The sequence below is a fragment of the Talpa occidentalis genome, unplaced genomic scaffold, assembly GCF_014898055.3.
Source record: "Talpa occidentalis isolate TD23 unplaced genomic scaffold, MPIMG_talOcc4v2.1 talOcc4.8, whole genome shotgun sequence".
Taxonomy (NCBI): Eukaryota; Metazoa; Chordata; class Mammalia; order Eulipotyphla; family Talpidae; genus Talpa; species Talpa occidentalis.
In genome coordinates, this window is record NW_023605194.1 from 66,601,727 (window position 1) to 66,619,534 (window position 17,808).

At 40.4% G+C, this 17,808-nt stretch overlaps 1 protein-coding gene across 2 annotated transcripts in view; it reads right to left on the minus strand.

Moving 5' to 3' along the window:
• CLTCL1 (clathrin heavy chain like 1) overlaps window positions 1-17,808 on the minus strand; it is a 136,754-nt gene that overhangs the window by 56,335 nt on the left and 62,611 nt on the right. For both annotated transcript variants that reach the window (XM_037497864.2, XM_054690737.1), the window contains exons 6-10: window positions 16,773-16,946; window positions 15,681-15,878; window positions 14,538-14,738; window positions 14,276-14,428; window positions 13,543-13,665 (exon numbers count right to left, since the gene is read on the minus strand). In XM_037497864.2, coding sequence (XP_037353761.1) covers window positions 13,543-13,665; window positions 14,276-14,428; window positions 14,538-14,738; window positions 15,681-15,878; window positions 16,773-16,946 — 849 coding nt within the window. The remainder of the gene's footprint in view (window positions 1-13,542; window positions 13,666-14,275; window positions 14,429-14,537; window positions 14,739-15,680; window positions 15,879-16,772; window positions 16,947-17,808) is intronic.

Sequence of the window (17,808 nt, forward strand, 5' to 3'; positions counted from 1 at the left end):
TGAAAAGCAGTGGTGAGAGTGGACATCCTTGTCTTGTTCCAGATCTTAATGGAAATGCTTTCAGCTTTTCACCATTGAGAAAGATACTGGCTGTTGGCTTGTCATATATGGCCTTCATGATGTTGAGGTATGTTCCTTGTATCCCAAGAATTTCAAGGGCTTTTATCATGAATGGGTGTTGTACTTTGTCAAAAGCTTTCTCAGCATCTATTTATATTATCATTTGGTTTTTATATTTCTTTTTGTTGATGTGTTGGATAACACTGATTGATTTTGGATGTTGAACCATCCTTGTGTCCCTGGAATAAATCCTACTTGGTGTGGTGAATTATCTTATGGACACAGTGTTGGATTCTGACAGCTAAAATTTTATTGAGGATTTTTGCATCCGTGTTCATTAGAGAGATTGGCCTGTACCTTTTTTTTGTGTTTTCCGTGTTTGGTTTTGGTATTAGTGTAATGTTGGCTTCATAGAATGTGTTTGGTATTATCCCTCCCTTCTCAGTTTTTTTTTAAAGATTTATTTATTTTTATACAAAAACTGGGGTACAGGCCAGATGCATGAGATTGAGAAGATTCACCAGATACAGAGCGGGAAACAGAACAGGCAGACTGACGAAATACACCACTGAGGGGAGCAGTGGGCATGTCAGGAGAGGTCTGCTTCACCATGTGGGATTCTCCCCGGCCTGCTGGGATTGAACCCGCACTGCAGAGGCTGCGGACAGCTTCACAGCACGGTGCTCAACCACCTGTGCCACAGGGGAGGCCCCCCTTCTCAATTTTTTGAAAGAGTTTGTGAAGGATAGGCACTAATTTGTTTCCGGATGTTTGGTAGAATTCATTTGTAAATCCATCAGGTCCTGGGCTTTTGTTTTTGGGGAGGTGTTTGATCACCATTTCAATTTTGCTGCTTGTAATTGGTCTGTTTAGGTGTTCTATTTCTTTTTTATCTAGCTTTGGGTGATTGTAGAGTTGTAGGAATTTGTCTATCTCTTCTAGATCGTTGAACTTGTTTGCATATAACTGTTCATAGCAGTTTCTGATTATTCTTTAGATTTCTGCTGTGTCTGCTGTGATTTCGCCTCTTTCATTTGTGATCCTATTTATTTGTGCTTTCTCCCGTTTTTCCTTTGTGAGCCTGGCTAGGAGTTTGTCTATTTTATTTATTTTTTGAAGAACCAGCTTTTGGTTTCATTGATCTTTTAGATTGTTTTTTTAGTTTCAATTTCATTTATTTCTGCTTTAATTTCTATTATTTCTTTTCTTCTGCTGGTTTTGGGGTTTTTTTTGTTGTTCTTTTTCTAGTTCTTTGAGCTTTGAGATTAGGTTGTTTCTTTGCGATCTTTCTTGTTTCTTGATGTGAGCCTCTATTGCTATATATTTCCCTCTTATTACTGCTTTTGCTGCGTCCCATATGTTTAGGAAATTGGTATCCTCCTTGTCATTCAACTCAAAGTATTTTTTAATTTCTTCTTTGATCTCCTCACTAGTCCAGTGGTCTTCCAGTAGTGTGGGTTTGAATCCCCATGAGGCAGGAGAGTTCCTTGTCTTCTTTTTATGGTTTATTTCTAGTTTGATGCCTTCATGGTCAGAGAAGATGGTTGGTATGATTTCAGTCTTGGTGTATCTATTGATGTTTGTCTTGTGTCCCAGTATGTGATCAATCCTGGAGAATGATCCGTGTGCGCTTGAGAAAAACGTGTACTCAGATTTTTGGGGGGTTAGTGTTCTATAGATGTCTGTTAAGCCCATGAGGTCCAGATCCTTATTTAGAGCTCTAGTGTCCTTACTTATTTTTTGTCTCATTGATCTAGCCATTGGTGATAGTGGTGTGCTGAAGTCTCCTACTACATATGTGTTTTCTCTGATATCTGTTTTCAAAGATGGTAATAGTTGTCTGATATATTTTGATGCTCCTTCATTTGGTGAGAATATGTTAATGAGTGTTATTTCTTCTTGAAGTATTGTCCCCTTGATCTTAAAGTAGTGACCGTTGCGGTCTCTTTTTACCTTTTTGAGTTTGAAGTCTGTTTTATCTAAATATTGCTGTTCCTGCTTTCTTTTTTGGTCCATTTGCTTGTAGGATTGTTTTCCATCCTTTAACTTTGAGTCTACTTTTATCTTTTGTAGCTAAATGTGTTTCCCGGAGTCAGCAAAAGGTTGGGTTTTGTTTCTTAATCCAGCCTGTGACTCTGTGTCTTTTTATTGAAGAATTTAGTCCATTTATATTTAGAGTTAATATTGATATCTTAGCATCTGTATTTGCCATTGTGTTTGTCTTTCCTCTGGTTTTTTTTATTTATTCTTTTAATAACTTTTTTTTGGCCTTCTTTCATTGTTATTCATCCCTCTGTTGGTTCTGGCTTTAGGACTCCTTGTAGTGTTTTTTGGAGTGGGGATTTAGTCATAATGAAATTCCAGAGTTTCTGTTTGTCTGGGAAGGTCCTTACTCTTTCTTCACAGAGGAAGGAAAGCTTTGCAGGATAGAGTATTCCTGGTTGCATTAGTTGTCTTGGAGTCTGCTGACTATGTCCCTCCACTCTCTCCTTGCCCATAGTGTTTCTTCAGAGAAGTCTGATGTCAGTCTGATTGGTTTTCCTTTGAATGTTATCTGTTTCTTCCCTCTTGTCAGCTTCATTATTTTTCCCTTGTTTTGGCTTCTTGGGAGCTTTACTATTATGTGTCTTGCTGTATTTTTCCTTTTGTCATGGAAGTTTGGTGTTCTTCTTGCTTCTTGTATGTCTATTTTCAGCTCCTTCACGTTTGGGAAGTTCTCTTCAATTATTTCCTTGAATATTTTCTCTGTTCCTACGTCTCTCTCCCCTCCTTCTTCCCACCCACAAAGTCGGCACTCTCCGACCAACAGAAAGGAGGAAAAAAACAAACTAAAACGACCAACAAGAACAAACTACGCATCAAGTGGGACTGTGAGTGGAAAGGAACTATTGCAGCCACCACACCCCATGAACTGGAGCTGTGGAGAACCCTGCAGAATTCGCCACGGAGGTGAGCGAACGGCTCCAGGCACCATTAGAGAACAACAGAGACTCTGGAGACATGCACACAGCCCCAGGCCAGCAGGTAAGCTTGTTCGGGAAAGCGGCACACTTGAAAAGCGGATCACGGCTGCCCAGGTCCCCACGCCTGCGACCTAGGCTTGCGGGGAGATGCACAGAGGCCCTCACTGAGGTGAAAGTCCCTCACTGAGTAATCAGGAACCAGGCACCCGGGCACGGGAGCAGAGTGCAAACGGTGCCATTTCTATGGACACTGAACTGGGCTACAGCCCGCGTCCTGGACCTGAGGGCTTTGGAACTGAGACCTGGGGCACGAAATTCAGGGTGTGGGTTCTCCACGACGGTGGGGCACAAGGCAGACACAGCACCCCAAAGCCGTTGAGGTTTACCCTACCATTCCCGTTCTATTCCCTGTCCCACGGGGTGAAAAAAACAGCTCACCAGGGACACTAGGAGAGATCTCTGGCGCCACGTACCGGCCAGAAAAAAAGTCACTAACACCCCATAAAACAGGGACCTTTCTTCAGTAAAGACTGCTTGAAACCAGCAGAAGGCTCCCGGAGGAGCCAGTGGCCAGCTGGGAAGTTAGCCCACGCCAGGCCCCTTCTGACCAGCAGTCTGAGCCCACAGGAGGAGCGGGCACCCACGGCTGGGGCAGACCGGGCACGCAGAAGAGTGTGCCTGAGACCGGACACGCAGGGAGTGCGTCCCGCATAGCCATTTTAAAAGGGACATTTCTTCAGTAAAGACTGCCTGAAACCAGCAGAAAGCTCCCTCAGGAGTCAGAGGTGAGCAGGGAAGTTCGCCCACGCCAGGCCCCTCTGGCCTGCAGTCGAAGCCCAGAGGGGGAGCGGGAACCCACCACCAGGGCAGACCAGGTGCACAGGGGAGTGTGTCCCCACACCGGCATTTTAGAACAGGACCTTTCTTCAGTAAAGACTGCTTGAAACTGGCAGATGGCTCCGGGAGGAGCCAGAGGGGAGCAGAGAAGTTCACCCAAAATGCCGGCCAGTCCCAGCAACACAGTGTCCCAATGCATACGACAAATTAGAAAACAGATAGTAGGGAGTAGAAGAACCACACGCAACCTAACAACTCCTCAGGAAAAAAGCACACCGCAAAAAGAAAGCCATCCCCCAGATTGCAACGACAGTAACTTGGAAGAACTTCTGAGCCTTCCAGAAAGAGAATTTAAAATTGCCATGATTAAAAAAGTGACAGAACTCATAAAGGAAAACAATGATATGAGAGAAATAATCAATGATCAGAAGAATGAAATTGAGTCCCTAAAGGAAGAAGCAAAAGAAATGCAGGAGATCAAAGAATTAATGGAGGAACTAAAGAACTCTGGGAAAAGCAATGAAAGCAGAATAGATGAAATGGAAGAACGAATAGTACTCTTGAAGACACAGAAATAAAAAGAACCAAAACAGAAAAGGAAAGAGAAGTACGAAGGAAAAAGAACGAAGAAAGACTTCGGGAACGATCTGACTTCATGAGGAAAGGAAATATAAGAGTTGTAGGAATACCAGAAGGAGAGGAGAGAGATGTAGGAACAGAGAAAATATTCAAAGAGATAATTGAAGAGAACTTCCCAAATGTGAAGGAGCTGAAAAATTGATATACAAGAAGTAAGAAGAACACCAAACTTCCATGACGAAAGGAAAAATACAGCAAGACACATAATAGTAAAGCTCCCAAGAATCCAGGACAAGAAAAAATAATGAAGCTGACAAGAGGGAAGAAACAGATAACATTCAAAGGAAAACCAATCAGGCTGACATCAGACTTCTCCGAAGAAACACTACGGGCAAGGAGAGAGTGGAGGGACATAGTCAACGGACTCTAGAAAACAGATGCCAACCAAGAATACTCTATCCCGCAAAGCTCTCCTTCCTCTATGAAGAAAGAATAAGGACCTTCCCAGACAAACAGAAACTCTGGAATTTCATTACGACTAAACCCCCACTCCAAAAAAATACTACAAGGAATCCTAAAGCCAGAACCTCAGAGGGACGAATAACAATGAAAGAAGGCCAAAAAAAAAGTTATTAAAAGAATAAATAAATAAAATCAAAGGAAAGACAAACACAATGGCAAATACAAATGCTAACATATCAATATTAACTCTAAATGTAAGTGGACTAAACTCTTCAATAAAAAGACACAGAGTTGCAGCCTGGATTAAGAAACAAAACCCAACCTTTTGCTGTCTCCAGGTAACACATTTAGCTACAAAAGATAAAAATAGACTCAAAGGAGGGGGCGGAGCAACATGGCGGCGAGGAGACGCTGCGAGTAAGATCTCCCATTAAAAAAAAGTTAATAGGGAGGAAAAGCGGCAAGTCCCAGTGAGAACTGGGACACGGAAGATAAACGGACGACTCCAGCAAACGGCCCGAAGAAGAAAGTTGCCATAAAAGAGGACTAGAAGGGAGGAAAGCGCAGAACCCTGCTCTCCTCCCCCGCCCACAAAAAAACGAAAACGACCAACAAGAAGAAACTACACAGCAAGCGGGACTGTGAGTGGAAAAGAACTATTGCAGCCACCACACCCCGTGAACGGGAGCTGTGGAGAACCCTGCAGGACTCGCCTCGGCGGTGAGCGCACGGCTCCGGGCGCCATTAGAGAAGAACAAAGACCCCGGGAGACCTGCATACAGCCCCGGGCCGGCCGGTAAGCTTGCGCGGAAAAGCGGCTCGCTTGGCGACCTTGAAAAGCAAACGCGGATCGGGATCACGGCTGCCCAGGTCCCCGCGCCTGTGAACTAGGCTTGCGGGGAGACGCGCGGAGGCCCTCACTGAGGTGAAAGTCCCTCACTGAGTAAGCAGGAACCAGGAGCCCAGGCGCGGGATAGGGGTGCAAAAGGCGCCATTCCTGCGCCACTGAACTGGGCTACAGCCCGCGTCCTGGACCTGAGGGCTTTGGAACTGAGACCCGGGGCACGAAATTCGGGGCGTTGGTTCTCCACGACAGTGGGGCACAAGGCAGACACAGCACCCCAAAGCCGTTGAGGTTTACCCTACCATTCTCGCTCTGTTCCCTGTCCCACAGGGGGGTGAGGGCGTCGAAAAGCAGCCCCCCAAGGGCAATAGGAGAGATCTCTGGCGCCACCTAGCGACCAGAAAAAAAAGTCACTAACACCCCATAGAACAGGGAAATTTCTTAAGAAAAGACTTCTTGAAAAGGGCAGAAGGCTTCTGGAGGACCCAGTGGCCAGCTGGGAAGTTAGCCCACGCCAGGCCCCTTCCAACCAGCAGTCTGAGCCCACAGAGGGAGAAGGCACCCATGTCCGGGGCAGACCAGGCGCGCAGAAGAGTGTGCCTCAGACCGGATGCACAGGGACTGCGTCCCGCTTCGCCATTTTAGATCAGGACATTTCTTCAGTAAAGACTGCCTAAAACCAGCAGAAAGCTCCCCCAGAAGCCAGAGATGGCTCCTGGAGGAGCCAGAGGGGAGCGGAGAAGTTCACCCAAGATGCCGGCCAGTCCAAGCAACACAGTGTCCCAACGCATACGACAAATTAGAAAACAGACAGTAGGGAGTAGAAGAACCACACGCAACCAAAAAACTCCTCAGGAAAGAAGCACAATTACAAAAAGAAAACCACCCCCCAGATTGCAACGACAGCAACTTGGAAGAACTTCTGAGCCTTCCAGAAAGAGAATTTAAATTTGCCATGATTAAAAAAGTGACAGAAGTCATAAAGGAAAACAATGATCAGAAGAAGGAAATTGAGTCCCCAAAGAGGGAAAACAATGGTCAGAAGAATGAAATTGAGTCCCTAAAGAGGGAAGTAAAAGAAATGCAGGAGATCAAAGAATTAATGGAGGAACTGAAGAACTCTGGGAAAAGCAATGAAAGCAGAATAGATGAAATGGAAGAACGAATAAGTACTCTTGAAGACACAGAAATAAAAAGAACCAAAACAGAAAAGGAAAGAGAAGTACGAAGGAAAAAGAACGAAGAAAGACTTCGGAAACTATCTGACTCCATGAGGAAAGGAAATATAAGAGTTATAGGAATACCAGAAGGAGAGGAGAGAGATGTAGGAACAGAGAAAATATTCCAGGAGATAATTGAAGAGAACTTCCCAAATGCGAAGAAGGAGCTGAAAATTGATATACAAGAAGCAAGAAGAACACCAAACTTCCACGACGAAAGGAAAAATACAGCAAGACACATAATAGTAAAGCTCCCAAGAATCCAGGACAAGAAAAAATAATGAAGCTGACAAGAGGGAAGAAACAGATAACATTCAAAGGAAAACCAATCAGGCTGACATCAGACTTCTCTGAAGAAATACTACGGGCAAGGAGAGAGTGGAGGGACATAGTCAACAGACTCCAAGAAAACAGATGCCAACCAAGAATACTCTATCCTGCAAAGCTCTCCTTCCTCTATGAAGAAAGAATAAGGACCTTCCCAGACAAAGAGAAACTCTGGAATTTCATTACGACTAAACCCCCACTCCAAAAAATACTACAAGGAATCCTAAAGCCAGAACTTCAGAGGGACGAATAACAACGAAAGAAGACCAAAAAAAAAAGTTATTAAGAGAATAAATAAATAAAATCAAAGGAAAGACAAACACAATGGCAAATACAGATGCTAAGATATCAATATTAACTCTAAATGTAAGTGGACTAAACTCTTCAATAAAAAGACACAGAGTTGCAGCCTGGATTAAGAAACAAAACCCAACCTTTTGCTGTCTCCAGGAAACACATTTAGCTACAAAAGATAAAAATAGGCTCAAAGTTAAAGGATGGAATACAATCCTACAAGCAAATGGACCAAAAAAGAAAGCAGGAACAGCTATACTTATATCAGATAAAACAGACTTCAAACTCAAAAAGGTAAAAAGAGACTGCAACAGTCACTACATTATGATCAAGGGGACAATACTTCATGAAGAAATAATACTCATTAACATATACTTACCCAACGAAGGAGCACCAAAATATATCAGACAATTGTTGTCATCTCTGAAAACAGAGATCAGAGAAAACACATACGTAGTGGGAGACTTCAACACACCACTATCAACAATGGATAGATCAACAAGACAAAAAATAAGTAAAGAAACTAAAGCTCTAAATAAGGACCTAGAGCATTTGGGCTCAACAGATATCTATAGAACACTAAACCCCCAAAAAACGGAGTACACATTTTTCTCAAGCGCACATGGATCATTCTCCAGGATCGATCACATACTGGGGCACAAGACAAACATCAACAGATACACCAAGATTGATATCATACCAACCATCTTTTCTGACCACAAAGGCGTCAAACTAGAAATAAACCATAAAAAGAAGGCAAGGAACTATCCTACCTCATGGAGATTAAAAACCACACTACTGGAAGACCACTGGACTAATGAGGAGATCAAAGAAGAAATTAAAAAATTCTTTGAATTGAATGACAAGGAGGACACCAATATCCTAAATGTATGGGATGCAGCAAAAGCAGTAATAAGAGGAAAATATATAGCAATAGAAGCTCACATCAAAAAACAAGAAAGAACTCAAAGAAACAACTTAATCTCGAAGCTCAGAGATATAGAAAAAGAACAACAAAAAAACCCCAAAACCAATAGAAGAAGAGAAATAATAAAAACCAAAGCAGAAATAAATGAAATTGAAACTAAAAAAACAATCCAAAAGATCAATGAAACCATGAGCTGGTTCTTTGAAAAAATCAATAAAATAGACAAACCCCTAGCCAGGCTCACAAAGGAAAAAAGGGAGAAAGCACAAATAAACAAGATCATAAATGAAAGAGGAGAAATCACAACGGACACAGCAGAAATCAAAAGAATAATCAGAAACTACTATGAACACTTACATGCAAACAAGTTCAACAATCTAGAGGAGATGGACAAATTCCTACAACTCTACAATCACCCAAAGCTAGATAAAGAAGAAATAGAACACCTAAACAGACCAATTACAAGCAGCAAAATTGAAATGGTGATCAAACACCTCCCCAAAAACAAAAGCCCAGGACCTGATGGATTTACAAATGAATTCTACCAAACAATCAGAGATGTATTAGTGCCTATCCTTCACAAACTCTTCCAAAAAATTGAGAAGGAAGGGACAATACCAAACATGTTCTATGAAGCCAACATTACACTAATACCAAAACCGAACAAGGACAACACAAAAAAGGAAAACTACAGGCCAATCTCCCTAATGAACACTGATGCAAAAATCCTCAATAAAATTTTAGCTATCAGAATCCAACAATGTATCCATAAGATAATTCACCACGACCAAGCAGGATTCATTCCAGGGACACAAGTATGGTTCAACATCCGAAAATCAATCAACGTTATCCAACACATCAACAAAAAGAAATATAAAAATGATATCTAATATCAATAGATGCTGAGAAAGCTTCGACAAAGTGCAACACCCATTCATGATAAAAGCCCTTGAAATTCTTGGGATACAAGGAACATACCTCAACATCATAAAGGACATCTATGACAAGCCAACAGCCAGTATCATTCTCAATGGCGAAAAGCTGAAAGCAATTCCATTAAGATCTGGAACAAGACAAGGATGTCCACTCTCACCACTGCTTTTCAATATAATACTGGAAGTCCTAGCCAGAGCAGTAAGACAAGAGAAAGACATACAAGGAATCCAAATAGGAAAAGAAGAAGTCAAACTATCACTATTTGCAGATGATATGATAATATATAGAGAGAACCCCAAAAACTCCACAGAAAAACTAATTCAACTCATCAATCAGTTCAGTAAAGTGGCAGGATACAAAATCAAAACACAAAAGTCAGTACCCTTCCTATACACAAACAATAAATCTGAAGAAGAAGAAATAAAAAAAACCATCCCTTTTATTATTGAAACAAAAAAAATTAAATATTTGGGAATAAATCTAACAAAAGAGGTAAAGGACCTATACAAAGAAAACTATAAAACACTGTTAAAAGAAATAGAAGAAGACACAAAGAAATGGAAAGACATCCCCTGCTCATGGATTGGAAGAGTAAACATTATTAAAATGGCCATCCTACCAAAAGCAATATACAGATTCAATGCTATTCCAATCAAAATTTCAATGTCATTCTTCAAAGAAATAGAACAATTATTGATGAAATTCATATGGAATCACAAAAAACCCCGAATAGCCAAAGCTCTCCTGAAAAAAAAAGAAGGGAATGGAGGCCTCACACTCCCAGACTTCAAACTATACTACAAAGCCATAATCATCAAAACTGCATGGTATTGGAACAAGAACAGACATACAGACCAATGGAATCGAATAGAAAATCCAGAAATAAACCCACAGATTTATGGTCAACTAATCTTTGACAAAGGAGCAAAGACTATGCATTGGAGCAAAGAAAGTTTGTTCAATAAATGGTGCTGGTATAACTGGGTCGCTACATGCAAAAGAATGAAGCTTGACCACTACCTCACACCATACACAAAAATCAACTCAAAATAGATTAAAGAACTAGACATAAGACCTGAAACCATAAAATACATAGAAGGAAATATAGGTGAAACACTACATGATATGCACATCAAAGACATCTCTACAGACACATCACCCAAAGCAGTGATAGTGAAGGCAAAGATCAACAGCTGGGACTACATCAAATTAAAGAGCTTCTGCACAGCAAAAGAGACAATAACAAAAACAAAGAGAAACCCCACCAACTGGGAGAACATTTTTGCACACAACACTAATGATAAAGGACTGATCACAAAAATCTGCAAAGAGCTGATGAGACTCAACAACAACAAAGAAAATAATCCAGTCAGAAAGTGGGCAGAAGAGCTAGAAAGAAACTTCTCTTAAGAGGAACTGCAAATGGCCAATAGGCATATGAAAAAATGTTCAACATCACTTGTAATCAGGGAAATGCAAATCAAAACTCCCATGAGATACCATCTTACACCAGTGAGAATGGCACATATTAAAAAAACTAGCAACAACAAATGTTGGCAAGGGTGTGGAGAAAAAGGAACTCTTCTGCACTTTTGGTGGGATTGCAAACTGGTCCAACCACTATGGAGAGCTGTGTCGAGATTTCTGGACCTACTAAACATAGAGCTTCCATATGATCCAGCAATTCCACTACTAGGTATTTACCTGAAGGACACAGAAACATCAATTCCAAAGAGCACCTGCACCCCTATGTTTATAGCAGCACTGTTTACAATAGCTAAGCTTTGGAAACAGCCCAAATGCCCAAAAACAGATGACTGGATCAAGAAGATGTGGTACATATATACCATGGAATATTACTCAGCATTCAAAAAAGATAAACACGTGCAATTTGCAGCAACATGGATGGCTCTGGAAGGGATCATGCTCAGCGAAGTAAGCCAGAAAGAAAAAGAAAAATACTAGATGGTCTCACTCATACCAGGAATCTAGAAAACTTAAATAAGAGACCTGGAAAATAAATAACTGTAAGAAAGTGAAAATCAAAATCAACAAAAAACTATGAACCAGAGATACTCTATGGTGGGTAGGGGGCGGGAGGGGAGGGATTGGGGTCAAAATAAGGGAGTTGCAATTGTATGGGGAATATAAAAATAAAATTTATTATGTTAAAAAAAACACTTCATTTTTTATTTTATATAGCCAAGTAGTATTCCAAGGTGTGTGTGTGTGTGTGTGTGTGTGTGTGTGTATATATATATATATATATATATATATATATATATCTCACATCTTTCTGATGTACTCATCTGTATTGGGCATGTAGGTTATTTACATACCTAAGCTATTATAAACAGTGCTGCAATAAACATAGGAATGTATAATGTTTCTTATTTTTTTCCTTCGTATTTCTTTCCTTCTTTCTTTCCTTTTCCTTTTCTTTCCTTTTCTTTCTGTATCCTCATGAGTACTGATTCATTCTTCCATTTCATCAATTCTGTTTCATTGCTTTCCCCAGAATTCTTTCACTCCTCCATTAATCTTTTTTTTTAACAGCTGTTGGCCATTTATTTGTATCTCTTTTTTTTTTAAATAAATTTTATTTTTATATTCCCCATACAATTGCAATCCCCTTATCCATTAATCTTTTGATCTCCTATGTTTCTTTCCTTTCCCTTTTTAGGGACTCAATTTCATTCTTAAGTTCATTAATTATTTTCATAATATCATTCTTTTCCTTTTCATCTTCTTTATGTTTTTTTAATGACGACCATTTTAAATTCTTTACCTGGCAGGCAGAGAAGTTCTTCCATGTCATTGTTGTTGAGTTCTGGTTGCTGAATTTCTTTTTGTGGTGTCCTTCCCCTGAGGACCTCTTAGTTATTTGTATTTTCCCTTCTCTCTGTTGTTTGTTTTCTAATTTGCTCTATGTGTTGAGACACAGTGCTACTGATGTTGGCGGGCATCTCTTTGGAGTGCTCCTTCTGAGATACTGGGAACTGGTGGCCGGACTGAGCCCAGCACTGTTATGCCAAAACTCCACAAGGGTAGTGATGCTGTGGGTATGTTGGTGGGTGCTGTCCCTGAAGATCCCCTCCCTCTGTTTACTCAGTTCCACAAAGGAATTGTAGGGCCTCTGTCTTTGTTAGCAGCGGTGTCCCTTTCTCAGTTCCCAAAGGGGATCACAGGATCCCTGTCTTCCAACAATGGCACAAGGGCTGTGCTTTCCTCGTGCCCACAGTTTACCTTGTTGGCAGATTCTGTACCCCAGTTCAACTTGTTTCCAAAGCTCAGGTGGGTGCTGGAGGCCTGCAGCAGCTTTGCTCCATGTGTACTTTCTTACCGATCCCTGTTTTGGGGCCCATCCTCTCTCAGATCCAGAAGGTAATTGTGGGGGTCCCTGACTTCTAACAATGGTGCAGGGGTTGTGCTCTCCTGGTGTGGTGCCCACAGTTCACTTTAATGGCAGATCCTGCATCCCAGTTCAACTCCGTTCCAAAGCTCAGGCGGGTGCTGGGAGCCTGCAGCATCTTTGTTCTGTGTGCACTTCCCTACTGATCCCCTTTTTGGGGCCCTCCCTTGCTCAGATCCAGAGGGTGATTGTGGGAGTTCCTGACTTCCAGGAATTCCTGACTTCCCCCAATGGTACAGGGACTGCACCTTCCTGGTGTCTACAGTTTACCTTGATGGCAGATCAAAGGGAATATTCTTTTTTTTTTTTTCAATTTCTTACTATTACAGATATAGTTTCAATGAATATTTGTATGTATTTTTGTATGTATTGCAATTATTTCTGCAAAATCCTTAACACTATTCTTCTAAAAAGGACAGACATGTTAAATCTTAAATTCTATTAAATTAGCCCCTGAAAAGGTGACCAATTATACTCTCATATGTACCCAATCTCCCACATTTTTTATTGCACTTAACATTATCAACTTCTTCAATTGTTCTTTTTTAAAATTTATTTTATATAATTCTTACATCATTTTTCATCTTTGCACAATGTATGCATTTTCATTTTGGTTAAACGGAATATTCTTGAAGGCTATACAATACAATATAAAATTGTTGCAAACTACTCATGCTTACCTGGTCAATGTTGGTCAATGGTTCCTCATCCTGTACCAGCATTTGAGAAAACTGCAAGCCTTGGTCTGGGCTGATCCTTATCACACTCCTCAGCAAAAAGATCCAGTCTGGGGTATAGCCAACCTCAAAGGAAGGAAACCCCATTAGGAAAATAAATGAAACAACCTGAGTGTTAAGAATAAAAATCTCCCCATCCTTTGTTTGAACTTATGTTTACAAAGGAATGAGAAGCAAATTAATGTGTATGTGCCAGCCCTCTGCCAAAAACAAGATCCAACTAAATGTACCAACTCCATTTATACAAAGGAGCAATCAACTACACAAACAGCCCATGTCACAAAGTAAGAATTAGCGAGAATTATGCTTCTTAATCTGTCTTGCAAACTGTATGCAAGTTCTAACCAAAATCTAGCAGAGCAGTCTATGATCTATGGGAACAAGGCCTAGAAATCTACCGAAACATCAAATTGTGGAAAATTCTAAAGCGGGAAGGGTTCAAGGAAAGAAACGAGTAAGATAAAATTACAGGAAAGTCGCAAGTGGAAAGGAGATGGGGGGATCAAACATTAGCCAGGAAAATAAATATGTAAAACATGATGTTAACAGCAACACTGATAAAATCTCACTAGAGTACTTACATAGAAGAGAAATTTATAAATACAGAAATCAACAACCACCCAACCCCAACTATAAATTCATCATTTGTGAATTTAAATTATTAAATATGCACTACCTTTTTGGCATAGAGAACAATTTTCTGAAATTGGCCTGTTTCTGCAAAACAATGGGTAACTTTGCTTGGCACATCTGCGCGAAGATACACAGTCAGAGCCAGGGTAGGGTCAATAGTTTTGACCAAATCTCCAAGCTCTTCTGAACACTCCAGCTGTGGTGTGTCAAAGGGACAAGGTAAAATTAGTAACTGAGGGGCAGTGAGCCTGTGACCTAAGTTTTCAAGTCATGCCGGGGGGCAGTGATGCCACAAGTGTCTGTACCTTATCTTCTTTCAGCCACTTTTCTAAGAGTTGCTTGCGCCCCTGCTGAAGGACTGGACGGCAAAGTTCTAAGGATTCAAGTTTATTGAGCTGACCCTGGTCAAGCAGGATTCCAAAGTACTGGAGCAAAGGAGAAGCCTCTCCAGGTTGGATGGGTATACTCTGGAACTTACGAACTGTCTCACTGGTACGAAGAATTCCCTAATAGTAAATGGAAATGCATGTTGTTATTTTGAATTCCTCCAGTTAACATGCCTGTATTTATTAAAAAATATTTGCCAATGGAAATGCTACACTGAATTGTGAGGGACAAAAAGTCCTCTATCAAGGCAATGCCCTCTACCATCAACAAGTATAGTAGGTCTCAGTCCCATGGGACACTTCTAGTTAGGATCCTCCTTCTCCCATACAACAATGCAGTAAGAATTATGCTTCTTAATCTATCTTGCAATAGCAAAGTTCTAGAACCACTACATTCCAATTCAAAATACTCAAAGTTCTAGATGAACACTAGAAGAGGTTTGTTCAAAGCATCACTTGGAAGACAGGAAAATCCTTTCAAGGAGAAGCAACTTGAGGGCCTTTATTACTCAGGAACAAATACAGTCTTAGGACAATTTATCCTAATGAAATAAATAAAAGAAAATGCATACGTGGTATTGTTATACACTAGAAGAGTGGAGAAAGTCCAGAGTAGGAATATGATTACATAAAATAGGATACAACAGGTATTACATGCTTGCACATTTGCTAGATGAAGAGCTGAGTAAGAAGTATGTATACATATAGAACTGGAAGATTATGAAAAAGAATATATCTTTACAGCAAGATTATGTTTCTCCCTCTCTCCTTTCAAAGAAAGTTCTTTATTGTCCAATCAATTACCAAGTGTTTAAGGAAGGCTAGCACTGAACTGTAGACACTGCGCTAAGCATAAATACAAAAGATACATAAGGCAGAATGCCTGTATATTTGAGGCAGAAGTCTGCACTTTTTGTTTGTCTGCATTACTGTTATGCCATTGGTACAAAGTCTTAAGGCTAAAAACATAATAAAAATACTAAGATACTCCAACATCAATAGTGCGATGCTTAGAAATTTTTATTTCATTCAGAAAGTAGCACAGTGTTCAAGTGCCATTACCTTCGGTGCAGATGCTGCTAATCTGGCAGCTTCAGCATAGCTCTCCTGTGCAAACAAGATGCTGAATTTTCTTAGAAATAACTCTTCTGCTCCAGTAAGATTACTACGAATAGCCAAACGCAGCCCAAGGTCTGGATTCTGAAGCACATTGGCTATATAATTCACAATGTTATCTTCTTCAACACAAACTGACAGAACCTAGAAGGACCCAACAAATGAGACTAAATCAGGCCAGAAAAGTGCCAAACGCATACAAAGAAAAGTATACTAACAGACACTGTACTATCAGCAAAATTCTAAGGTTCATGTACTATCAGCAAAATTCTAGGTTCACCATTATATCTATAATGGTGGCCCTAATAGTGACAGGATGAAAAGGGGGTAAATGCCATGCCTAATGGTAACATAGTAGAACATCATGGTATTGCGACAGCAATTCTAGGTAGTTGTATAAAGTACTACAAAAACATCACATGAAAAAAATACATGGATATTGATTATGATGCACTCAGGATGACAACTATGCCAAAAGGACTTGTTTGGGTGGAACTGAAATTTTCTTTTCTTAAACTTCCTCAAAGCACAAACTATCTTTTTTTGTTTTTTGTTTTTTTTTTTGTGGGACCCTCGCCGGCGGCCGGGGAATGAACCAGTGCTGCAGAGGCTGTGGGCAGCCTCACAGCCCAGCGCTCAACCGCTGCACCACCAGGGGAGGCCCAGCACAAACTATCTTTTAACTGTCTTAAACTTTATTTGAAAAAGGTAACTTAGGTACCCTGGTTATCTACCTAAGCTTTTTCAACCCTCTGCAATCAACATGTGCATGGCCCAGTGATGTTATTGGTAGCACTAAAACTGCTTCTAAACAGGTAGAAGTTTCATGCAGGAAGGAAGCTGCTCTTTTCTCAGAACTGACCTTGTGTTAGTAATGGTGGTGAGAGGCAAGGTGATGAAATGGTAGAGAAAGGTAACAGGGATGTGATGTTAATAACAGGAGCTAACTTTACCTGACTGATTTCCTGGAGGAGAGAAGTTGAACTCCAGTCCCCAGTGAATGGAAAAGGTGGAAGATGAAACCTCAAAGTTAAATACCTGTCCCTTTTTGTTGACTCCAATAATTCCAGAGGTAGGTTCGTGTGGAGCAGTTACAAAGATAGTGTCAGCACTAATACGGTTCATGTAGATGCATGTGCCAGACTCCAGGTCATACATATGAAGATAGCCATACTTTGTAATCAAGTAAATAACACCATGTTTCACTCCAATCTATAAGACAGAGAATATCAGGTAGAAAATTAAGAAGAAGTAAAATAGGACAAAAGAGTTCAAAAATGATGAAAGAGAATTCTTGGCTTTTTTAGACCAAAATACCACTCATAATGTCATTAGTAAGAATAATGCATGCCTGAAACATGGAGCCCAAGTGCATTCTAGTCCTATCCCATTGAGAACTAGCTTTAAAGCCAATACTTTGCCCAACTACTCTGAAATAAAGATTACAGAAAATCCGGCTCTTCCATATACCCTTGTCCAAGTTTCTTACCAAATCCTTTAAAGCAAACTGCCAAGTTCATAAAGCAAGAGGAAATTCTGGATAAAGACCTCAAAAATTATGTACATGTTTCAACCTATCTTATTAACCTTTGATCTTACTAAGTGCCATTAACTCTTACAGGAAAATATCTCCACACACAGGAAATCCTGAAAGATGAGAAAGAGAATGAATTTGCAAAATCAGACTATTACAGAACTTAACAGTAATTTTAAAAGTATGATATTACAAAAGCCAGACAGCTTGAGATTTTTTTAAGTGGGCATGTATTGCTATAAACCTCCCACACAGTACTGCCTTTAAAGCATCCCATAAGGTCTGGGAGCTTGTCTCTCTATTTCCACTAGTCTCTAGATACTCTTTGATCTCTTCTTTGATTTCTTCATTGACTCAAGAGTTGTTCGGAAGCATTTTGTTTAGACTTCACATGTTTTGGTTTATTCTGGGATTCTTTTTGTGGCTAATTTCTAGTTTTATAGCACTGTGGTCTGTGAAGATGCTTGATACAGATTCTGTTTTCATTTATTTTATGAAATGTGTTTCATGTTCTCACACATGCTCTATTTTTGAGAAATA